This window comes from Arvicanthis niloticus, chromosome 16, assembly GCF_011762505.2.
Source record: "Arvicanthis niloticus isolate mArvNil1 chromosome 16, mArvNil1.pat.X, whole genome shotgun sequence".
In the NCBI taxonomy this organism is placed as follows: Eukaryota; Metazoa; Chordata; class Mammalia; order Rodentia; family Muridae; genus Arvicanthis; species Arvicanthis niloticus.
In genome coordinates, this window is record NC_047673.1 from 67,184,478 (window position 1) to 67,210,755 (window position 26,278).

The 26,278-nt window shown below is 35.4% G+C and overlaps 1 protein-coding gene across 6 annotated transcripts in view; it reads right to left on the reverse strand.

The window, feature by feature from the left end:
- The window catches only part of Akt3 (AKT serine/threonine kinase 3), a 235,279-nt gene that overhangs the window by 201,626 nt on the left and 7,375 nt on the right, over positions 1-26,278 (reverse strand). For 5 of the 6 annotated variants that reach the window (XR_013104487.1, XR_004608447.2, XM_076914571.1 and 2 more), the window contains exon 2: positions 24,209-24,444. Coding sequence is in view for 2 of the 6 variants with exons in the window: in XM_076914570.1 (XP_076770685.1) it covers positions 24,209-24,254 (46 nt within the window). In the remaining 4 variants the exon portion in view is untranslated. Of the gene's footprint in view, positions 1-3,586; positions 3,753-24,208; positions 24,445-26,278 lie in introns of all 6 variants that reach the window. The other variant, XM_076914572.1, reaches the window with a different exon arrangement.

Genomic DNA, 26,278 nt, shown 5'->3' on the forward strand with positions numbered 1-26,278 from the left:
GCCTGTCCCTTCACAATGCCAGCTGAATGGGCAACCAGAAGGATCTCATGAAAGTAGTCTTATACAATGTCAGCTAGCAAACACTAAAGTAAACATAAGAGTGACTATGAAACATAAAATTTTCTTATTCATTCTTTCCTTAGAATTACAAAAGTCCCTGTGTCAATTCCAATACAAACTGAAATGATATAGGAAATGACAACAGAGAAAAGGGTGTGTGAAACTAGAGTTAACCAACTCTTTTCATCTTCCGAACAGTCCTTTCCCACTAAAAAGTCCTATTAGTTTCATGGGAATTCTACCTTCCACTAGGCTAGTCTGTAACCATAGAGATTATCAAGATCAATCAAGTGATTATCAAGTGATTATCAAGTTTACACTTTTTTTCCTTGTATATAAGATGAAAACCTAACGGAGGATTTTAATCAAGGGGTCTGAATTATGATTTAATATTAACAGATTAAGAAATGCATTGATCTAAAAGGCTGTCTTCTAACTCTCCTCACACAGAGGTATTCAAAAACAGAGTTATGCTTTCATTTCCTGAAAATCTGGATTATCTCTTTCTACGTACCTCTCAATTTTAAATTCCAAAATGTACAAATCTTGGGTATCAACAGCTCCAGAGCAGGAATTCCCATGTGACAGTAAGTAGTAAGCTTCCTAACCTACAAGTTTATCATTAGAGAGCATAATAGCTAATTAATGTAATAAAATAAAAAACAGTAACCTTCAAAAGCAGGATACTCAATTACTGTGCACAGCTATTTTAAAAATGGAAGTACCTCCTGTAGCTGTATGGTCAAACCTCAATTGTCTATTGTATGCCTTTGCTAAAAGAATTACCAGTATCATCAGTGAGTCTCATTTATACTTAAATTAGAAAAATACAAAAAGGTACCCATTTTTTTTACAATTAGTAACCTTGAACCTAACACTTAAGTATACAATAGCAAATAATAGAGAAGCACAGAAGCATCTCATTATAAAATGACTACTACTACTGAAATGCTAAGGAAAAGAAACTTCAAAGAAGACAAAACTAAGAGAGTGAGGGAAAGACACCATGGAAGAATTGATTTGAAAACATACAAACAGAATGCTTTAAGTTTAGGAGTATAGACATAGAACAAAACACTGTAGGATTAGATTATTGTTAACGTTTGTCCCAGAGTAGTTGGTATAAAGAATTATCTCATTTCATAGTATCTTTGTATCTAGAAAATGGAAATGTGGATTTGCATGCTCCAACTGCTTTTTCATTTTCTTTTAAAACATTCTTGTCTAGTTACTAAAGGTCATATCATATCTGTTATCGGAACCTCATTCTAGGATCAATGTAAACACAAGTGTTTCACTGAATTAAATCCTTAAACTAGCCACTGATGGACTATTCTGCCAAGCAGACATTTAAGAACACTGAAAACATACTGTTGTTAGACTGGTTAGCCAAAATGTCTCTTGGGGAAGTGGATTTAATCAATATCATGTACTCAGAATGTGTTTAACTATCAATATTTGTATTAAAATACTAGGAGAAAAACTAATTCACAGTAATAAGACATACTTATTTTTCTTCACTTTTTGAGACAGTATCTTATACTGCAGCCAAAGCTGTCCAGGACTCACTAATTACCCCATTCTGGCCTCCAAATTTTTGGCAATTCTCTAGACTCAGCCTGTGAAGTGATGGGATTACAGGTATGGGACAACCTACTAGGCTAAGAGATACTTCTCTTTTTAAAATACACTCTATGTGCCTGCACAAATGAAGACTTTCATTGCTGATCGTCTATTTATTTATTTAGACAGAGCGTCTCTGTGCAGTCCTAGCTCTTCTGCTTCCCGAGTGCTGTGAGTGAAGGCATGTGCCACAACTGCCCAGCTCACTGTTTTCCTAAGAATATACTGGCTACATTTTGTTCTTCCTCAACCAATTAGTGCATCACTACCTACGACTAGCAATAGTTTTCTCCTTTTTCTTTTATTTGGTCAGTAACATCAAGTCATTTACCATACATATTCTTCCCTGTGTGTTTCAAAAAAGTATCTAATGCCTCACTACCTAAACCATAACCTGGTAAGACAGTATTGAAGCAAAAAGCTAAAATAATCCGAAAAGTTCTACATACTAGCACGCACACGCACACACAAACACACAGACACACACACACACACACACACACACACACACCCCTCTACCTGAAGAGAGAAATGTTACACATGTATGCAGTTTGTTTAAACCAACTGCATCTGTAAGCTTTGTTAGGGAAAAACTATTTCTAGTTCCTTTCTTATTTCCTTTTACCCAAAACTTTAACCATCCTGGTGAGAAAGCTTTTAGCTGTACTGGTGCTGGGGAGATGGCCCCATGGAAAGCTCACTTGCCATAGGAGGATGACAGAGAAAGGACAACTCCAAGAGTCCACTGGTCAGCCAGGTTCAATGAGAGACTCTGTCTCAAGGAAACAAGGTAGAGAACAGTAGAAAAAGAGATGCAAAATCTCCAGGTGTAGTCACAGGAACATATACCTCCACAGATATGTGCACACACCACACACAAATACACGCACGCACACACACACAAACACAAGCACATGCATCTTAACTGTTTTATAGTTTGACACCTTCCACACCTCCTACTCAGGATGGTTCTCAAGGCATTTATACCTTAAAATGTGATTACATCAATATTTAAATCTTATATCACAGGGATGGCTAAATAGTTATTCAGAGGTGTTCCAAGAAGTAAATAATACTTTCTTTTTCTAAATAACATTTTGTTTTCTTTGGAATTAAGAGTTGATTTCTCACCAGGTGATGGTGGTACACGCCTTTAATCCCAGAACTTGAGAAGCAGAGGCAAGCAGATCTTGAGTTGGAGGCTAGACTGGATGTCCAGGACACTCAAATCCACACAGAGACACAGAGAAACTCTGCCTTGAAAAAACAAAAAAAGAAGAAGAAAAGGAGGAAGGGGAATATAAAGGAGGAAGAGGAAGAGGAGGAGGGGAGAAGGAAGAGGAACAAGAGGAGAAGGAAGAGGAAAAAAGAACTGACTTCTCATTTGGTTTGTTTCTACATGCAATATCTATTACATATTTACTTCTGATCCACCCCATTCACATCATAGTTTTTCATTTTTATGTTCTGGAAGAACCTGTTTCCTACCTTCAAAGTTGCTCTTCTGGACTGGGAACCTAAAGTCAGAAGCACAGCTATCAATCTGTGTTTCTCTTACTCTTCTCCTAGGTCTGAACAGCTTCTGCCTGTCTCCCAGGTCCTCCTCTTCAAAATTATAGCCCCTTGTTCTGATGAGACTACATTTCCCAACTTCCTGGAGGGTTTGTGGGAGACAAAATTTTCAGGAAAGTATCTTAATTCTACTCAACTTGATTAATATTCTATTTATGGTAGTTTGGACAGTTCTTCAGAATTCTTCAGATACTGTTCCTATACTGTGTACGTTTAATTTTTTCAAACCCTATTTTTAGTGACGGTTCTTAAATACTTTAACTTCCCTGTTAGCCCACTGTCCTACTGGAGTAGTGGGGAAGAAAGAATAGGGGGCAGGAGGGAAACAGACCTGTTTAGGAAGGTTCTTTGAAGCAACTCCCATTTGTATTGTCTGGAAATCGGCAGTTCGGTTCACAGGTTAACAAGCAGCAGCAGCTCGGTCCACTTGCAAACACCTCACAGATACCCCAGCAGTCCAGTTCAGTAGTGTCAGGTTAGCAACAGCGGTGACAGACCTAACAGAGACAGCCAGGCCTCAGCCTCAGCTCAAGTTAGCAAGAGAGAACAGCAGGAACACCAGGAAAAGTTCTAGGCTGTGTCTCTCTCAGGAAAGCAAAGATCAGCAAAGATACAAGACCCACAAGCCTTGTACAGCTTGCTGTACCAGCAAGCCAAGCTCTGTCTGTTACTTCGTTCAGTCCTACTTATACCCTCCAAACATCACATGTCCTCCATGTGCCTCGCTTCAGCACGTGTCCTCAGCATGTGCATCCAATCAGTTCGAAGAGTCCTGACAAATGAAGCTCAACTATGTAAGGCGGACCAATACACGAATGTTAGCAAAGAAATTCATCACTTATCTGATTTTCACGTGTTTGCTTTAGCAGAACATTTTCTCTCCTGTGTCTGCTTCTGTGAAACATTCCTTCAGGAGTCTGCCTGAATCCTTCACCTGTGTCCACTTCAGGAAAACACTCCTGCACATGTTTGCCCCAGCAAAACACCATCCAACCCAACTGACTCTCCAAAGAACCCTTAAGTTTCCACTTCAATACTGTATCCCAAGAAGCCTTAAACAAATTTAATTTTTGATTCTTTATATGGTACCTTCATATAAGTCTCATCAACAGTGATTGTATGAGGTGTTTAATAGATCTTTTCAATCTGAAAAGCTTTTATTCTTCAAATCTAAAATACTTATTTCAGTAATTACCTTATTCTGCTGCTTCTGACTTCTCTCCAAAAGACTGCAGTTGTAATGCTGGAAACTTCTATTTTCCAACTTTCTTAGCTATTCTTTCTCTTGTTCTTGCTCTCTTCCTTTCCCTCTCTTCAACTTAAATTAACTCTGCCTACCTCTCATACAGCCCATCACCGAGCTTTATTACAAATGTAGTAGGAGAATATCCCACTAATCTCCATGTCTCAATCCTCCTTCATCAGCCTCCCAAGTGCTCGGATCACAGGTGCACACCATCATGGCAGAGGGTTTCAGATTGTTTATATATCATGTTGGGTTTGTTGATGTGGTTTGGTTGGTTGTTTTAAAGCACAACCTCTCAAGTACCCCAGGCTAGCTTTAATTTCATTATACAGTAGGGGATGACCTTGAATTATGAATCTCCACCTCCTGAGTGCCTACATTAAAATGTGCACTTGCATGCTCAATTAGTTTGATCAAAAACTGACTTTTGTGCATGGTAGGCACTCTATAAGATTAGTCATTATCTTCAGTACCCATTTCTTTCTTTTTATCTCCTAAAAGTTCTTCCTCCATTATCTTTAAATCTCTCTAAAAATAATTTCCATTCTTCTAAAGTATATTTAAGAAATAATAATAAAGAAGAAGAAGAAGAAGAAGAAGAAGAAGAAGAAGAAGAAGAAGAAGAAGAAGAAGAAGAAGAAGAAGTTGTTGTTGTTACAATTTCTGGTATAAATAAATCTAGTATTTGCAGCATAATATTAACTAGAGAAAAGAAATTATGAAACAAGAAACACAATGCAGCCATTTTAGACTGACTTAATTTTTACTGAACACACAACCAGTTATTCATGGTGACTCACATTTGTAACCTAACCACATGGGAGGGAGGCTAATACAGGAGGATCCTGAGTTTTAGAGCAGCATGAGGCACATGTGGAGTTCTATAGAAGCCCAGGCTACATAATGAAACCCTGCCTCAAAAAACAAACAAAACCCCCACATACATATGGATACATATCAAGATGTCTGTTGAACACAAATATGTCACTGATGATGACAGTGTCAGCCAACAATTACTGAGAAATACTATAATCGAAGTATATTGCATTGTTACTTAAAATTTCCTGATCATATCTCTGATAACCAATACATCCAGAATTGAGATTTGTCCGACTTGAAAACTACAAGCTTTTAAGCACTCTGGCAATTTCCACATAGACACCATACCCTCTTCCTAGGCATACCACTCTGCATTCACTGTAAGTCAATATGGCCATTTGAGTTGTAGCTGACAAAATGTGGGAGGCAAAGAGTGCCACTGTTAGGCTGGCCCATAATTTATCTGCTCTGGGTGGTCTTCTATGTCCTTTCCTGTTCTGGCTTGGTGCAAATGAGTGTGCACTGACAGGAACCATTTGCAAAGAAGGGGTGGGACCATAGAGAACTAGTGTACCATTCAGGAATACTACACTTGCTTTCTACTTTGCTGTGCAAGATATAAATTCAAGTTATGTGTGTATGTGTGTGTGTGTGTGTGTGTGTGTGTGTGTGTATAATTGTATCTAAATGACTGTAGGTCAAGCAGTTAACTTCAATAAACTATTGTCTCAAAAAACATAAACTCTCAGAGTAGATTAGTCTGGTATATTAATAACTATTATGCATAACAACACTAAAACAGTTTAAAATAATAAGAGAAAAATAATAGCACTTTAAGCTAGAAAGATCACAGAATATTAGCACTTGATGTAAATCGTGTTGAAGATAATAAAAAAGCTACAAAAGTAAACATTTCATGAGACATGTACAACTGAAGCATTCAGAGGACATGTACTATGAAACAAAATGTGGAGAAGGCTAAAGCTAGAATGGTAGTTGGTGCTACTCACTAGTGCCAGGTTAGGACTTTGCATTACCTTCCTAACAAAAGAGAGCTACCAAGAACATAGAGTAGAAATTAATATAAGTCATCCAGTGTTACATAAACAAAAGCAGTACAAGATAGAAAACAATAGAGCAAGCCTAGCCAAATGTGGCAGTTCATGGCTATAATCACAAAGCTGGGAAAGCTGAGGAAGGGGGATTAGGAGTTTGCACAGGTAAGTAGAGCCTAGAGCAGTGGTTCTTAACTTTCCTAATGCTGCAATCCTTTAATACAGTTCCTCATACTGTAGTGACCCCAACCATAAAAGTATTTTGTTGCTACTTCACAGCTGTTCTTAATTGTGATACAACTATCTGGTATGCAGGTTATCTGATGTGTGACCCCTAAAGGGGTTGTGACCAACAGGTTGAAAACCACTGACTTAAAAGCAAGCATATCACAAACGCTAGATTTAATCATTTGAAAAATATTAATGCTTACTAATCACCCCTTCATATAATCTCAGCTAGACATCTAGCTCAGGAAATAGGGAAGCTGATGAAACCTTACTTGGTACTTCATGACCAAAGTTGAACAGAGTTGAGTGAGGAAAATAAAGGTCAATAGTAACTGTTTTAAAGCCCAAGCCCCTAGAGTAGGTAAACCAGCATAACCAAGACGGAGCAGCTAACACATAGAACTATTCTGAGAAAAGCATTAGTCTATTTTGAGTCAGAGGCAACAGGCTCCTATCTCCGATTTACTAATCGGCTTCGAATTAATAATTCAATCAAAAGATCCAAGAGTTCTCTTTCTACCAATAAAAAATTTAGCATAGGGATTCTACAGCAAACATCAGACAGCAGTCAGAGAAACAGGTTGAATAAGAATATTAATCAATTATAATCATTATTAGTATAGTGAAAATTATAATTAAATATAACCATTATGTTCTAACTAAAAATACTACCCTCTGTCTCTCCCACCACTGATTTCCACCAGATTCCATTCTAGAATTTCTACAGACAAAAATACTGTCAATAAAGTCTGTAAAACCTAGCAAAGCATATTTTTGAAATTCTATAATGTAATCTTTTTAAATTTCAACACCTCAAAACTTATTATTTTCTTTGCTCTAAGTATTTCTCAGATAACAATCTATTCTTTAGGAATGATACTAAACAGCTGTTTAGTAAGCTTGTATGCAGTAAAAATGTCTCCTTTCTCATTTAAAATTCACAGCAAAATATATGTAAAAGCATATAGGGCTATGTTACATCAGCTGTTACATATCCTGATTACATTTTAAAAGCTACTTTGAAAAACCAAGGATCACCTTACTCTGATTTATTAAAATAAGTTTATGAAATCCCTACCATAACCTTATGCATGTGAGTATATAAAGCTCTGCTGATTATAGCAGGGTTCATTCTGTTTTCCAACTCAAGTAGACCCTAAAAATGCAATACATCTTAAGATACCCAACTCATATCTTTAAACAACAGACTATTCCAAACAAAGCATTAAGCAAAATGGCTTTGTAAAATCATGAGCAAAACAGGGCTGTGACTAATTCTTCAACATGGGTATTTCACAATAAACATGGGATGTATACACTGGCTTTGTGTTAATGACAAATTAAACACAAGTGGTGGGAAATCCTTTGCTCTGGTCTTCTCAACAGTTCAGGTAAAGCTGTTCAGAGTGACTTAGTTCAGTCCCCTTCCCTCAACAGAGACAAGAGAAAGAGAAACAGGCTGCCGTGGAGCAGAGTAAAGAGCAAACTGTGCCCCTCCAGGCTTCATTCAGTAGCTGTGGGCTGAATCAACATGTTTATCTGCTAATCCACAGCTGAGCTCATTTTAAAGTGTTATGTACTTAAAAGAAAACATTTTAAAAATGGAACTAGTAAAAATTAAATTTTACTTTGTTAGCAAATTCAGTCACATTCTTTTTACAAAAAATCCAACTATAAATGAAATAAATTTTCCACTTAATCAAAATGTTGATTTTTTTTTAATGAAGAAGATTTAAAGAAATTTAAAGAAAATTCAGGCACATTTGATCAAGGACAGTACTGCTTCTCAGCTTTGCCAAAAGTTTTTGAAAGTCACTTCCTGTACTAGGGAATGCTCAGTTCTTGGACAAACAATACTAAAAGTTATGCACCACCTTGATTAGTCTTTCCTTTTAAATTCAGTGATGGCCAAAGCAAAGGCTATGATTATAATCCTAAAGAAAATTTTGAGCCTTTATTTGTCATTATATTTCTATTCATTTACTTGTGGGGAATTGTTAATTTATTAAAATGTCCTGAATGATAATTATATGCTAGATACAAAAGATAAAAGTGAGCAAAAGAGCTTTTAGTCCAGCTGAGATTATGGAAATTATCCAAATACATAATCTAAGCCACAGAAAGAGGAAACTATGAAGGCAAGTAACATGATTTAAGCTGGAAGTCATTATAAAGAATCCCTTTGGCAATGACAGCTAGAATTAGCTTTGCAACTATTAATTATAAATTGAGGAGGGTCTTTGCAGACAAGGTCTCATGTGATCAAGGTTAGCCTCCAACCTGACATGCTGTATGTAGCCAGGTACTCTTCAATGTCTCATCCTCTTCTTTCCACTTCCTGAGTATAGAACTACGGGCATGTGCAACCATGCTAGGTTTAGGCAATGCTGAAAACTGGGCCTAGATTACTGTGCACACTAAACAATCACTTTACTTCCTGAGCTACATCCTTAGCACATTAATCAGAACTGCAAATACACAGATACACATGCACCTTCATTCTATCATTCCAGGAATAAAAAGGACTAACTATTGTGGAAGAGAAGACTAAGTACAGAAAAGGACAAAATTCATATGGCTCTAAACATAAAGCAACAGCTTCAAGCAGACATCAGTAAATCCGTTTTACCTCTCTAGGAAGAAAACTAATGAGCACCACCCCTCCAGTTTATTTTCACTGAGAACTAGATTTCACAATTCAGATCATTTTCTAACAATAAAGTCAAATGGTCAGATAACTTCCAATCACCTCAATCCTCCAAAACACAGTAAGCTACCCCTTCAAAAGTAAATGTATAACAGTCACATAACTCAGGATTTGAATCAAAACAAAAAAATACAAAAACAATAACAAAAACCCACCAGAACAAAAGTTTTGAAATTATCTTGGAATATAACTTTTACTTAAATCAAATCAGGAGTTACTACTAAACTACAAGGATAGCAAACATATGTACACTCATCTAGTTCAGAGTATAAGATGTTAGATGTTAAGAAAATATTTCAAAGCACAAAATTTCTACTCCAAAAATATAAATACATACATACTTATCATCAACTCATATACAACAAGCCTTAATATCTAGAAAACCAGTATTCCCTACTAGCACATACTACAGAAAAGAAACATGAACACAAAAACTTAAACTGTATTTATCCTGTCAGGTCCAGTAGCTACTAGAGTGATTAAACTACTTTAATTTCATTTAATCATCACAGCTACTCTCTAATTACATATATTCTATTAAAACCCAGTAAATTTAAATTATTTAACCAAAGTGACAACATAAAAGTGGCAACAGAATCCATGAATCTAATTACCACAAATGAAAGAGCTTTCCCCCACAGGAAAATATACAAAGTTATTAGGTCTTTCTAAGAATTCAAAAACCTTCATCTCATTGCTGATCATTCAGTTTGGTCTGAGAATCTAGCTAAAATTAATCACAGTATTCAGAATGGAAGAGTCAAGTTTCAAACAAGTATGTGACAAAAGAAGTTAGAACACATCCATAAATTTAATTTTGATGGTGATTTCTTTTCAAGTATTCTTTCCATATCATTATCAATACCATCCAAAAAAAAGTATTCACTATATATTGTCTCCTGATAACTGCTGGCATATAAGCAATAGAAAGGGAATAATGTATAAGAGAACTAGTAGAAAATAAAACCTGCATTTCGAGCATTCTGATTTCTCCATAAGTAGACAGTCCACTGACTGACATTTTCAACTTCTCCAGAACTATGCAGAAGGTGGATATGGTGAAGCATAGAATCACAGCACTCAGAAGGCTGACACAGAATTGGCAGGAGTTTGAGGTTTGCCTGATTTTCATGTTAGTTACCAGTTCAGCCATAGCCAAGCAAGACCATGTGTGTGGGGGGGGCAGGGAGGGAGGGGGACAGAGCTGAAGACAGAGAGGGAGGGGGACAATACAGAACAACATTAATTAAAGCAAAATCAAGGTTTATTTGCACAACTACCCTCTGCTACACTCTGTGAGCAGCACTCTTGAGTTCTCCAATTTTCTTGATCTTCACACATTTATGTTCTCTTAATATCAATTTAAATGTCTTTTCTGACAATCCTGGAAGGTTTTCTTTCAGCTTTCTTTAACTAAATTTAGTTCTTTATTATTATTGTGTATATGGTGTGTGAATACAGGTATGGGGCAATATGTAGAGATCGAAGACAGCCGTAAAGTTGATCTCTCCAACCTCCTTTATGTGAGCTCCAGGGACTGAACTCAAATCAGGTTAACACAAGTACTTTATCTGCAGAACTATCTATGCCAATCCACTTTATTTGGGGGTTGTGTCATTTGGCCCTCTTATGATGCCTATTTATTCCCGCTGCACTTAACTGTCATTGAGTCCTTTGCCAGCTCTTATTTGGTTGGTTTAACCTTTCAATTTTTTTTTATTTGTGGTTTTCCCCATGTACAATGGCCTTGGACTGCTGGGTTTATATTTAATCATAAGACACTGAAAAAAATGGTGGAAATGCTGATATAAAGGGTGGGCTTGACAACTGGAAGCTCCAGTGGTAAGCTACCAGCATATGAAGATGTTGGGATATCTTCAGTTTTACACAGAAGGTAGGCAGGACAGGTATATCTGAAGTTCTGGGAAAAAAAGTAGAAAATGACAGCCCAAAGTTCCTCAATTCAGATGTATATTTCACCTTGGTTTCACTGTTTTAACCTAATTAGCTGTTAGGCTACCTGTTCTTCAACTCAGGCATGTTCTCTATAACTGTGCAAAGAATAAACCTTGATCTCCTAAATCTATTTGTGTTCAAAACTATCCATCTCAAAATTATGTGAGTGTAACTTAGAAGCCCACACCAGTTAGTTTCTCAATCATATTCTGCCTTCCTGCTTTCCTTAGTATTTGGAGTCTCCAAATGCTGAAGTTCTTGGGAACTTCTGAAAAGCACAGTACTGTAGTTTATATGGCTAGCACTGTTTACTCATTGGACTCCATCACTGCCTGTCCACCAGTATTATTTTTTTAAAAACAGAAATTTATTTATGTCTTCTATGGTAATCTCTTCTTATCTCATTCTTTTTCTTCCATTTTAGTAGGGATTGGAGAAAAAAAGGAGATAAATGTTTGCTATTATGGTCTGTCTGTTATTCAGACTTGCTAGAATGTGTCTCTAAGATCAGGATACCAACTGTAGGGCTCATTATCAGAGTGAAATTCCTTAAAGTATTATAGCATTACAACCTGTCATCAGATTCTATCTACACATAGACACAGAAAGGATTGTGGTTGCTGTGTACTGGAAGAAGAGTAAGAGTCTGATATCCAATGAATGTAAATTTTCAGTTTTCCAAGACAAAAGATACCAACAACTAAGTTCTATAAAGTCATAAGGAATGGTTGCACTACAGTAGTACTGATAAATGGCAGTGAACTAAAGCACTATAAAAAGGCAAATTATATATGTGTATGTATATTAGACTCACCTACTCAAAGACTCTTTCATCAAAGATCACCTCTACAGTCATCTTCTTATTTACCCACAACTTTAGAAAAACACACATCATGGTTTACTTCCTTCATAACACTTATCACTACATGAAATGTTCCTGTTAATTACTTGTTTATTATCTCTATCCTCCTACTAGAGAGTAGGCACCCGGGACACATTCCAATAGTAACTACACACACAGTGATAAGAATATGATAGGAAAGAACTCAATAAAGATTCAGCAATTAATAAATAAATTAAGTGGCCAGGGACTAGAAGGCTTAGGCAAAAGGAGTGCCTGAGCAGCATAATGAGAGTGTTGGACGGAGAGGGATGGAAAGAGGAAGGCACAGTGGGATGGACTGGTTTCTGGGTTTCAAACCAGACATACTGAATGAGAATGCTAGTATTTCTAATCACTGATTTGTGAGAATAGAAAACTTGCCATCTGTTAACCAAGTAACACCTCCTCTACTTACATAGCTAGTGTAGCTACAGGAAGGGAAGAAGACAATCACTAATATCTGGAGAAAGGGAGAGAAGGAAGGATGGGAAGGACAAAAATAGTCTTTAATGATATTTTGAGGAGGTAGAAATGAAGACAGGAAAGGCTTAACTATTTCTTTAAGACAGTAACCTGGCTTATTCCAGGGTCTTAGAGAATTGCTCTGTCATACCTGTAACTGTTTTTTCACAAATGTTTTAGACATTATCTTTTTCAAAAAATTATTTCCTTTTTCTTTTATTTTGGAGTAGGCTAAGATGGGAAAGACTCGAGGTTCTGAGCAAGCATTCACTTAATAGCCTATACTGGTCTCCCACACACGTGAACCCTCTTGATTTTAGTTAAATTAGGTATATGAAAAAGCTGGAAATCTCAGTTTCAGATTGTGTCTAATCATGTAGTAGATAGAGTAGATGGCAGACAGAGTTTCAGGTGTACTCATAATTCCTATCCCACAATGTTCACACCTTCAAAGAACCTACTTTCCTTGAGTGTAAGAATGGACCATGACTATCTTCCATTCAATATAATAATATACCTGTTGCTAAGTTCTACTACTGGTTTTAAAGACATTAAGTAACCCAGATGGCAAGGAGTAATAACACTTTTGTTGCAAATATTTTCTGTGTTAAGTATGTCTTCTTAGTGGTACATTACAATCTTTATAATCTCTCATCCTTTTAACACAGATTTCCCACCTTCTGTTTTACCTTAAGCCTTATACCATTAAGTTATAAATTACTTTTTCCAGGTCTTATTGACAGACCAAAGAATGTATTTAGAAAAAACAATGATTATAAGATAAAGTATTGTGAAGGTATAAAAGCACTTACAGAAAAATAAGAACATAAAGTCTCTAAGACTAAGGAAGAGTCATGGCATAAAAACTAAAAATTAAAAATAATTCATTCATTTTTTACTTAAACCTCAGAAGTAAATAAATGTAAAATAAAATAGCAATGTTTAGTTTAGCAAAAACTAAAAATATTAATATGCAATGGCTAAAACAATGGGTTAAGAGAACAGAAATTATACTACTGACATGGTTCATCTGTAAAAGCACCAGCAGATACTCCTGATGCCCTTAGGTCAATCTCAACGACCCACATAGTAGGAGAAAAGGACTCCATAAAGCTGTAGTCTCAACTCCACATGTATGCCACAGTGGGCACATATCAAACAAAAGCAAATAAATAAATGTGATTATTGCTATAAAAAAGAAAATAGAAACCTTTACAAAACACTATGCTAGAACTATAAATTGCAAATATTTATAAAGCAAATTGACACAGATAAATGCTGTATAATCAAAATATAATAAAATTCTGTTGAAGGATAAAGAAACAGGGAAAATACCTCTGTTATTTCAACTAATTGACTGCACCATGGCAGAGTGATGGATATAGGATACACAAATAATTACACATGTTCTTCCCTGTACTGACCAAGTCTGCACAATCATTCACATCTAAGTATCCTGTTGTAAGAGAAATACTGACAAACTGAGATGTTTCCATAGTAGACACTAACATTATGTATAATGTTATGTATTGAAGTTAGTCATACAGTAATTAAAGAACTGAAAAAATGTTTCAAAAGAATATTGAAGGGAAGACATCACAGCAATCCTGAAACAGTTCAATGTCTATAAAGTAGAAAAACAGAACTTGTTACATTGCTCAGGAAAACAAAATAAAGAATTGCTAAACTGTAACACAGATATGCTTCTCAAAACAATAAATACAAATTAAAAAATGAATATTTGCAAGTAGTCACCATCCTTTGTCATCAGAAAATGTAAATTAAAACTTTTCAGATTCCACCTACCCCTTTTAAAATGGCTATCACCAAGAAAACAAAAAGGCTAGAGATATGGCTCAGGTTAAGAGCACGTGCTCTTGCAGAGAACCCAGGTCTGGTTCCCATACACACATCTCAGATCACAATCTGTAACTCCAGTTCCAATGGAATCTAAACGCCCTCCTCTGGCTTCCACAAACACTTCACATTCATGGTGGCCATATACTAATATATATAAAATAAATCAATTTTTCAAAAATGAAAATACAGTTACAACATGGGAAAAGAACTGATGACACTGCCAGCTTGCACAGCCACTATGAAAGTCTATTGTGGAAGTTGCTCAAAACAAACAAACGAGGTACATAAAATTGTGTGTTTGTGTACTAATAAATATGACATGAATGTACAAGTTAACACTGTAGACAGAAAGCAAAGGGAACCAAGGGCAAGGGTGTGAGAAAAGAGAACAGTGGTGTATGTGAAGGAATATAGTCAACATATATGAATGTGTGTATATTCATGTATATGCAAAGAAGCTTAAATTTTTTTAAACTAATAAAACATATAATTAGATATACCATACAACCCAGCTACACAACTCCTGTATATACTTCAGTAAAAACTTAAACACAAAGATACCAACACATGCTTCTTTACTGTGCTCCCCTCCTCTAGGCAGTGTGGGGGACAGAGGACAGGGGACTGGTATACTGAACATAGAAGCTTTAGGAAGGAAGAGATTGAGAAGAGAGGAGTATGAGTAACAGAGCACATGACAGACAGTAAAGCAGAGTACTATTTGGGGAAAGGAATAAGTAAGAAAGAATACAAAAGATGTCAAAAGGTAGGTGGCAGGGTGGGGATGACTTAAGAGTGAACTAAGTGTTTTAGTTAGGAGAGACGACAGAGGTTCTGGTTAGTCAACAAAATGATGGACTGGGTATGAGGACTATCTTGTACCTCACTGGTACAAATTGGCATAATTATGCTCTAATTGTATTTTGAGAGAAAAGTTTCATTTTAACAGGAAGGGTGATGTGTAGGAGGAGCTAACGTAGGAGGAGTACTGAGAGGAAGAGAAGGAGTAAGAAGAGGAGGAGAAGAAGGAGAGGAGAAGCTAGGTGATGAGAGAGAGAAAGAAGGGGGAGACAGGGAGGCAGATGTTCATGTATCTCCACCAGTCAAAGATAGATATATCTAGGTTGGGTAGTGGGTTACACCTCTGATTGAGCATTACCAAACTTATAAAGCTTATGATTAACATTTTTAAAAAAATGTATATGTGCAAAAAGGAAAAGGGGGCATGGGATAGGGACTTTCTAAGTTGGGGGGGGGATGGGGAAAGGGGATGGCATCTGAAGTGTAAATAAAATATCTAATAAAAAATTTGTATAATATATTTTCTCAAATAAATAATATATTTCACACACACACACAAAAAGATTGCAATGTTGGGCAGTGTTTACAGCTATACTTGGCCACAAGCACCTCTTGAGCCACAAGTTGGCTATGCCTGATTTGTAGAAATGAAGAAAAAAATTCTGGTTCTTTAAAGATAACTTGACCTTCTAAATAGAAAATTGCTAAACTAACATTAAGAAACAGAGAGACATATTTCTGTGGTAAAGTATTTGCCTTGTGCATACAGAAAACAATATGTCATTCATAAGTAAACAGAATGAAGCTGCAAGTCAGTATACACAACTTCACTCTAAATTGGAAATACCTAAGTATATGTCTGTGTCACATCAATTTCACAATTCCTTAACTCCATGAAACTTAACTATGAAAGCGTATCACTTGATGGTATTCTCTATTAAGTTCTCTTGCTTGCAATTTTAAAAATAAGTGTATGAAAACTGAAAAAAAAACCAACTTCCATATTACAAGTACATTAATTAAATCTCTAATTTTCACAACCAATAGGAAATAAATTTAAAATTGGTTGTGGTGTATATGTGTAATCCCAGGTTTTAGAGGCAGTAGGATCAAAGTTCAAAGCCAACCTCACTATAGTGCAAGTAAGTTCAAGGCCAGTCCTGATTACATGAGAGCTGTCTCAAAAAGTAAGAAAACAACTCTGAAGTAACTAATTCACTGTTTCAATAGCTGCAGCACACTTCTCTAACCTCACATGTGCTGACACACTCACCAGCACAGCTAATTAGTCTGTGCAGAAAGGCTGATGTCAGGTAGTCAACAGGACATCAGAATGTCTTTTCTTTCTTCTTATCCACTTCATAAGTTATTTCTAAAGTGATTTCATAAATAAAGTATAAACAAAGGAACACAAATACAAAGTAAAGAAAAATGAAAAAGACTCTCAATTTAAAAAAAAGTTTTGCTTTCCACAACAAATTATGTAATTTTACTAGAGCAACAACAGCACAAATCACAAGGAAGCCTGCTTACAATCCTTATGTTGCTACAGTGTATTTTGCATAACAGGATTTAGCTCCTATGAGACAATTTATAGACAAAACTGTTACATTACCAAATCTACTTTAACTCAACCATTTCATACAATGCAAGACAAGTATTCTATCAACAAACATGATGGATATTATAAATACAAAATAATTAAGAAAAATAGTTATTTGAAGACACAACTGGTTACAACACAGAGTAACAATGGAAGGCTCAATCTGTTAGATACTAAAACAATAAACAGGTATAACAAATTCACACAGGTTTCATTTTATCAATGAAAATGTTTTCAATAAGTTATCTCTTAAATTTGTATTAATTTCCCTAGTCACATTATAAATTAATTGAATACTAAGATATTAGATCCTAATATGTTACCAAATAACTGGCTTTCTACCTTTATAAATTACTACTTAGTGCTACAGTTGGGGTATGATAAGAACATCCAAGCATCTTTTGTGATGTTAGATTTGGTAGCAGTTTGCAGATGTGGTAAAAGCTTTGGTAGTGACATTTAAAGTCCTTAGGGTCACTGGTACCATGCTCCTCCTGAGTAGTTCGCCTAAGATCACTTTAGTTCACACAAGAGAAGACTTATAAAAGAGCAACCACTGCCCCTCTTTTCCTTTCCCTGTCTCCTGTCTCCTGTCTCCAAATGTGATGGCTTGCACTCCTACAGAGTTATCATCAGCCACCTGACAGGGAACTTTCAAGAAAGCTGAGTACATGTAGGTGGTATACTCTTGAGCTTCCAAAATACTAACTAAACTAAATAAACTTCTTCTTTTTACAAAGTAGCTTATTTCAGATATTTCATCACAGTATTAAAAAGTAGGCTAAAATATTTAGGTAATTAAAAATAGTATTATCAAACAAGTAAAATTTTAGAAGTTACAAGAAGTTCTTTATTACTATTACTCCAGTTATTTAATTATATCATGTAAATCTTATGAACTTGTTCATTTCCCATTTTATTAATGTACTATATTCCTACATTGCCAGCAGATATAATAAACTCAGAAAACTGGAAGCAAAGCTCTACATCTATCTCAAAAGGTTTGGAGTCACCCAGAACATAACAATACACTAGTTTTTGACCAATACAATAAGCATGTGCTACATATACAGGTGCTTACTATGCTAATACAAAGCTAGTGTGGAAGGTGCACCTTAGGTCCACCATAGAAGAAAGTGCAGGTATTAGCTTAGCCCTTACTTAGTAATAGCTGTCAGTTCTACACTAGTAATGCTATGTTTGTGTGTCATCTAAATCACCATCTTCAACTGCTATAAAAAAGTACACAATATAATTTCATTATTGATAAATCTCTAACAAACAAGATTAAGAAAGCATTTATCCTACTTAGATATCAGCATTTAGCTCCTTTTCTTCATTGTCTTGGAAAGTTTTTACTCAAAAATCAACTTACATTTAAAGTACAAATAAGGTAGTACCCAGAAAGGAGCTAAATTATCAAGAACTGATTCAAATGTATAGGCTTGAGAAAGAAGACTAACATTCAAACTGTATCATGTCTTTTTTCAGTGGTGGGGAGATGAGCTCTACCACTGAACAACCACAGAGCAACTCTCAACAACGTTTTTAACTTCATTCTAACTTTTTATATTTTACTCATTAGAGTAAGTAATTTTTATACCTTCTTTCTACACTCTGACCTAATAATGCTTAAACCACACTGTGAAGGAGACAGACATATCCAAACAAATATACCAGAGATCAGGTTATAATTATCTGACCAGGATAAAAAATAATAATAATAATAATAATGCTTTGGGGAAGAGAAATTTTTGGACCCAAAAAAAAAAAAAAAAAAAAAAAAAAAAAGCCAAGCAACAGTTTACACTGAAAAATATGTTTGACTGAAACATTAAATTATTATTCAAACAATACTGAAATTGTCTAAAGCAATTAGAGGGTGCCAAAATTTGTTTACTCTAGTGTTTCAACTAATGCTTTCAAGAGTACAGTTAATTACCATCACAAATTCTAACTCAGGAAACTTATTTGTCAATAATACAGAGAAAATGGGAAAAAAAAAACAAAACAGAGAGCACTGTCAGTAACTCAATCCTCTCATAACTGTACAAATGTTGGGGGCCGACTTTTAGCAGAAAGCGGCTATCAGCTTTGCAGCCATCTTGAGCCATATACCCTAACATGAGACTTGAATTACAATAGCCTACAACAGCTGAGAACACTCCGATAATCTTGGTTTAGATACCTTGAGATTAAAGGTGCGTGAGATTAAAGGTGTGTGACTTAAGAGTATGGTTTAGAAGTATAGAGATCAGAGTTAGAGACAAGACCTAAGGGCATGATTAAAGGTGTAACTTAGAGGCGTGGCTTAGAATCAGACTATAGAAGACAGAACCAGACATCAGACCAGAGAGAGAGATTCATACACATCAGACATTAGGTAGAGTCTGCCCTCACCCTCGCTCTTGCTGAAATCCGACCTGCAGACCGGAGCAGCAGCTTGGGCCGGGATACAGTGGCCGCCCAAACGTGGGTCGGCCCAGGCCTCAACATTTTGCCTGGGCTGCAACATTTATTTTGGCACCCGAACAGGGACTCGAGCTTGGGCCCCAACATTATTTTGGCGCCCAACATGGGGCTAGTGTGGACCCCAACATACAAATAGTACCATGAGACACCTAAAGAAACCGCCACCCAGAAAGAACTATAATCAACTAACCAAAGTACTTAAAGAAAAGGAAAACTTCAAAATAAAATCTAGTGATCCAAAAAACTAGTGTTCCAAACTATTATAAGAAAATGCAACTATAAACTACAAAGAATTCCCAAAAAAATAAAGTAACAGTGAATGTAATTCAGTAACATTGGAAGAAAAAGTAAAATGCCCAAGAAAAAGTTTCTCTCCTCCTTTCTAGAAAGACATGAAAAATAAATTTTTTACATCTCAGATTAATTTAGACACTCTAGGAAATACACAAGAGAAAAAATAACCAAAGACATAAAAAAAAAAAAAAAAAAAAAAAAAAAAAAAAAAAAAAAAAAAACCACTATAGAAAGGAAGACAGGTTGGTAAGGCTCTGTGCAGAATCTTACCCATCCTTGGCTTGCCAGCCTGTCAATTTAACAACCCTGTCTGAGGGTCCATTTTCAGGTTCAAGCCATGTACTTTGGCTGCCAACATGTTGATGTTGTTAAAGACACACTTTAACATGATGGGCAGGAATAAAATATTCCCAGGACAAAAATGGCTAGCATGATCAAGCTATATATGTCATTCTTGAAGCTTGACCAAAATTGAAATACTGACCTCAGGCCATGGGTAATTTTATCAGCAGTATCTATCATGTCAACGCTCAGCAGAGCAGCATTCTTGACATTCATAAGCTAACTAAGTATAAAGTTAAAACATGCAGAGAGGTGTTAGGATTATGCCAAATACACTGCAAGTATCTTTAAACTTTTTCCTAATTATAATGTCTACCACTGTAAATTTTAGAACTAACATGAATCTAATGGTATTTGGCATGACACTCGAGATGACTCCTTACTCTTAAATTATGATAATGCATATTCCATGATGGGTAAGGAAGGCATTCCTATCAGAATTACCTAAGACAGGCTCAGTCTTGTTAATGAAATAAAAAAGGGGAGAGGTGGAGAGCCTTTGGTGCTGCTTGGCAAGAGTCTGACATGGGCCAAGGACAAGGAAATGGGCTGCTTGGCAGAAATATAACATTGGCCAAGGACAATGAAGTAGGCTTCAGGTAGGAATTTGATATTAGACTAGAACAAAGAAGTAATTTCAGGAAGGAATCTAAATATTAGGCTACAACAAAGAAATAATATCAGACAGGAATCTAGATATTAGGCTCAAACAAAGATGTAATTTCAGACAGGAATCTAAATTTTAAGCTAGAACAAGGAAGTGGGCTTCAGACATGAAAATGAGTTTGGGCTAGGATAGGAAAGTTGGCTCAGATATTTTGGTCATCCTGATAAGCCCTTAGAAACAGTGATCATGGGAGTGGTCACAGAATTGTGTTTATTGTCTTGCTTGTTCCTTGACTATTTGCATCTCTCAACCTAGAACTGACCTTAATACATGAATTTAATTAAAATGGTATAAAAGCAAAAAGGAGGAGGGAAATGAGATAGAGAGGTTCTAGGGCGGGAAAATGGGAATAAGATTTAAAATGTAAATAAATAAAATATACAATTTAAAAAAAAAGAAAGGAAGACAAACCTAAACTTTCATATTCAAATTGTCCACTAAAACTTTAAACACAGTAAACAAAATTAAACTGTAATTCATCCTCCTATAATTTCTTAATTCCAAAGATACAGAAGCATTAACAGGTTTCAGACAAAAAAGTGTGTTTCCTACAAAGAAACAACTCCTGAGCATTAAAACTCTCCTCAGTAAAACTGGTTACTAAAACCAAAACAATGCAATTTTCAAAGTTCTGAATGAAAGCAATTTAAAAGTGAATTATAAACACAGCTAAGAAATGTAAAGTCAAAAGACAGTTTTAAGTATCACACTGACAAGTACACATACACATCCCTCCTGAAAACAAAGATCAGCTCAGGAGACACTCTAGGAAAGTGTAAAATGAGTCCAAAACAAAAGAATAATGACATGAGATCCAAGAAAGCATGGAACTTGATAGAGAATTACATTCCATGGTATTTGTAGGTATCATATCAGAAAACAGTGCACTGCTACTTCAAACATTGTGAATAAAAAGCTAAACAATCAATAAGGCATATGTCCTTCAAACAGCATGGGGAAAACATGGCCATCAAAATGTTGAGGGGAAAGCCACATTGTGGCCAATATCTACAATTCCAAACTTGGAAGACTGAGGTAAGAGAAACACAAGCTTCTGTCTAGAATATGTAGTCAGACCTTGTCTGAAAAGTCAAAATAGAAAAGAAAATCAAAAAAAAAGAAAAGAAGTTCAAGAAAAACAATCATCATACAAACTATAGAAGACATGCTATTGAGAACTGATGTGTGAAAAATCTCTTTTATATTTAGGATACTATCATATCACTAGCATTAAATAATCATAATGTTACTCATTGCTTTTCAGATTCAACAAGTTTAACTATAAGCCTTGACAATATACAATAAATATTATCGATGGCACAATCCATGAAGGGAATATTGGGAATTCGACATAGTTTACAAAAAAGCAAATCTAGAAATAAAAGTTCTCAAAAGTGATAGTCTAACATCAAAGTTTAAGCCGGAAAGCCAAACCCTACTCCCCCACCCACCCAACCCCCCCCTCCAAAAAAGGAGGAAAAGGTGAACTGATCTTCAAAGCTATTTTTTTCATTTTCATAACAGAAACACTAGATTATGTGAAAACAGCTATCCAAAAATAAATTATTGTATATTGTATGCATAATTAGAATACAGATCAACAGAAGAATTAAAAATAAAGTCTACCATGACTGTCTCTAAAGAGAGGAACCAGCTGAAGAGTAAAGTATAGAAGGATTTTTGCGTTCCATTTCATACATTTGAGTACTACTCACATTATGTTCAGATGGCTATTATTTCTCAATAAGCATGAACATAAACACAGAAAGACAGATACATGGGGAGGTCGAGACGGGGAGGGAGAGGGAGGGAGAGAGAGAGGGAAAGGGAGAGGGAGGAAGACCTTCTCTGGCCAATGTAGGAACAACAAAATTTTTTATGTACCATTTTCTTTGTTTTCTATTATATATTTTATGAACTAAATACTAACCTTTCATCATGGTACTTCAGAAAAGATGCAATTTTAGAGACTCAAGAACTACCCTAAGGCCTTAGACAAACATGAATATAAAGAGAGCCAGATTCATTATCTCGTTTGAGTCTTACAATGATCTTACAAAAGCAGATATTAGGAACTAACAAAGGAAATTTTTAAAAGTTTAAGTGACTTGCCATTTCCTCTCCTTTGCTCCTCTACAAAAAAAATGAAAGAAGTAACATAAACTATAAGAAAGAAAACAAAAAACACAGCACTAAAATCTGAAAATGCTTTCCAAATACATGAGAATAAAGTAAAAGACAAATGTAAGAACACAAATGGTCAGTCACTTTACAAAATAAATTGGCAGTTTTATAAATTTAAACAGGCACTTAGCATGTAACTTGTAATCTTATCCTAGGTTATTACCCAATACAAATGGAAATATATCATAAGAAGGCATGTACTCAATGTTCATAAAAACTTTATTCACAATATCCAGAGACAAACCAACTTTCTACCGAATATTAAAAAGACAAAGCCAGGAGTGGTAAGACATGCCTATAGTCCAAGTACTCAAGAGACCTAGACAGGAGGATCATCAAGCTGAAGAACTACCTGAGCTACATAGTAATTTAACTGCAACTGGAGTATAAAGTGAGATTGTTTCGAAAAAATAATTAGTTAACAATAAACAAATGAAGAATTATAGTTCTACTTTTCACATAAACTACCTGTATAAAGCAGAGAAGTGTGAATAGGAAAACACCAGACACAAAAGACTATAGGTCTTATGAGTCCATTGAACTGAAATCTTTGAATTATAGTAACAAACAACACATCAGGTGATTGCCAAAGTTGAAAGAGAAGCACTGACCTAAAAGCGACATAGAAAGAACTTTTTAGAGTGATGGCAATGTTCTATTCAGGACCGTAGTGTTTGCTGCATCACATGATGTTAGGCACCACCCATATAGACACCCAGATCTCTAATAAACATATAGATTAAGTAAGGAAGGGGTCACTCACATTATAAACTAAGTTTTACAGCAATTATTTAATAATAAAAAAAAATGCCTTTATCTAAAAAGAATGGACAAGAAATACATAGTGAAAGTAGATCATGTAAACAAAAAATATAAAACAAAGAAAATCACTGTCCACATTTGGACTTTTACATAAGAATTTTAATTTACCAAATTTATGGGTCTGTTTAATCTGTTTAAATGTAAGCCCTCGCCTCACTATATTAAGCCTTTATGCTACCAAACAAACTGACCCAATGCTGTATTTTTATCTAAATATTAATATATTAATATATAGATATGAGTTCTTTTCTATGTTAAATAATTCTGTAAAGTCTATTGAATCTGAGGACATTGCAGAAAAATACATTACTAATATGTATGCATGTAAAAATCTAATGTCACAATTTAAAACTGTAAAAATCAAGAATTAGAAGGAAATCCCTAAATAAGCAAATTCCTAACATACATGGTAAACCTTATTTCAGTCCTATCAGACAGCACATCCCACTTGTCTAACAGCACCAGAGGAATGAGCAACTCTCAGCACCCCACTCACTGCTCAGCATGTTCACCAGCCATACTGCTTCCAGTTATGCTGAGCACTTAACTTACCCCTCTTCTGAACCCAACCTTCTTTCACAATGGTAACATCGCTCATGATGGCTCCCCTCTGAGCCCCCAACTTGGAGAAATGGTGCTTTGCAGGATCAGTTTTAGGGATTGGATTCTTTTCTTCTTTTTCTTCTTCTTCTTCTTCCTCTTCTTCTTCCTCTTCTTCTTCTTCTTCTTCTGCTGCTGCTGCTGCTGCCGCCGCCGCTGCCCTTCCCACTCTCTAGTGATGACTCAGCCTGGAAGGAAGTATTGAAGAAAGAATTTCTTTTTTTTTTTTCCATTCTTGAACTCACATAGCAATAACAAACAACTAAGTCTTTGTAAATGCCTTCAATTGGCCTGACCATATGTAAAGTCTAACTTTTCAAACATGGGGGATTATTAAATAACTCTATGAGTACACTGCTCTGGTCTTGTGGCAGATGTTAAATGACAGTGAAACATTTAACCTAAGAGACTGAATGTCCCAAAAAAATCACTGTCAGATCTACAAAAATACAAAAAGCATGTTTTGTACTGTGTACTTGAGATGAAGGGAAGAATGGAAATTGAGTGGCCCAAATTCCTTTAATTTCAAAACCGGTTATGTCAAAATATTTGTAAGTAGTTTTAATTGCTTTATTTTATGTAGAATACAATGTTGTAAGAAACTAACATTTATATAATCTGACTTGTTCTAAAAATATTTTAGGTAAATTATATTAAGTATACAACATTAAGTCATTTGTTTTCTTAGGTAGATAAAGAGAGTGGAACAACGGGAATATGAAAGTAGAAAAGACATGCCAAAACTGTTCCTCTGTCGTTCTCTGATAATCTTTACAACTCTATTAGGGCACTATTGACTTCACAGAACTGAGAAATTGGAGATCACAGAGAATAAGTAATTGCTAGATTTCAAGCTGTAGAGCCAAAATCTGAATTCAGAGTGCCTTACTTTACTCCAAAATTGGCACTCTTCATTTCAAAACTCTATTTGTGAAAGGTGAGTCAAAATTTTGGAGTGAAATGTTTTAGGAAAACTGCAAATTCAAAAACATGATAGGTTTCAGTATTAATGTCTGTAACGAAAAGGCAGACAAAAACTGCTCAGAAGAAATACAGTGTTTTCTAAGATATTAACTAGAAATTTATCCCCTACGTCTTTACATGTTGACTTAGTAAAAAGACTTCTTCAAGGCATCCTTACATACACAGCAATAAACTTATTGAACTGTACTATTATTGTCCCTACCAATCTAAGAGGGGAAATGTTGCCACAAACCTTTGTGAAAGTGCTTCCACATTTGCAAAACTATTGACCAGATACACCAGTGTTAAGTGACACACAACATAAATTTTAAGTAACCAGAAAAAAAAAAATAGGTACTTAGACTAACTGTAATATTCTATGAAGTTGGACCTTCATAAATAGTGCATAATATTAAATTAAAGCTTGAATTCACAGATAGTACTGAACTAGATTACAAGTCCTCTTCCAATACAAATTATGTGCAAAGCCTACCCACTTATCAATCAGTGACCACAACTAGACATCCTCTACACAATCTAACAAAGGCTCCACAGAAGACCACCCTATTACAGGCTCTGCAAATATGCCATGCACAATACATAAAGGCAGAGACGGGACTACTCAAAATCATAATCATGGGGACGTGTTGCTGCAGAATAAAGAGGAATACTGTAATGTGGGTCTCTTTCCAAAAATTATGATTGTTCGACAGTGTTGAACTAAAAGAAGTTAGAGAAAATAAGTCCTTGGTTCAAGTAAGTTTGGGAAATGTTTACAATTTTGTTCCCATAAAACATCTCTACTAACATCAAATATTCTAAAATAAGAGATAATGTACCAATAATTCCCACAGTGAATACTGACAGAGTAAGCAATCACATCATTTAAAATAATACCCACTTCACATTAAAAACAGTACAAACAGGAAGAAATAAAAGCTCTAAAGTATAGCATTAAAATATCATTTCATTTTGATTGACATCATATCCTGAAGAACCCAAATGACTTCATATTATAGAACTAGAAAAATCAAAGTATTAACTCCATATAGTGCATAA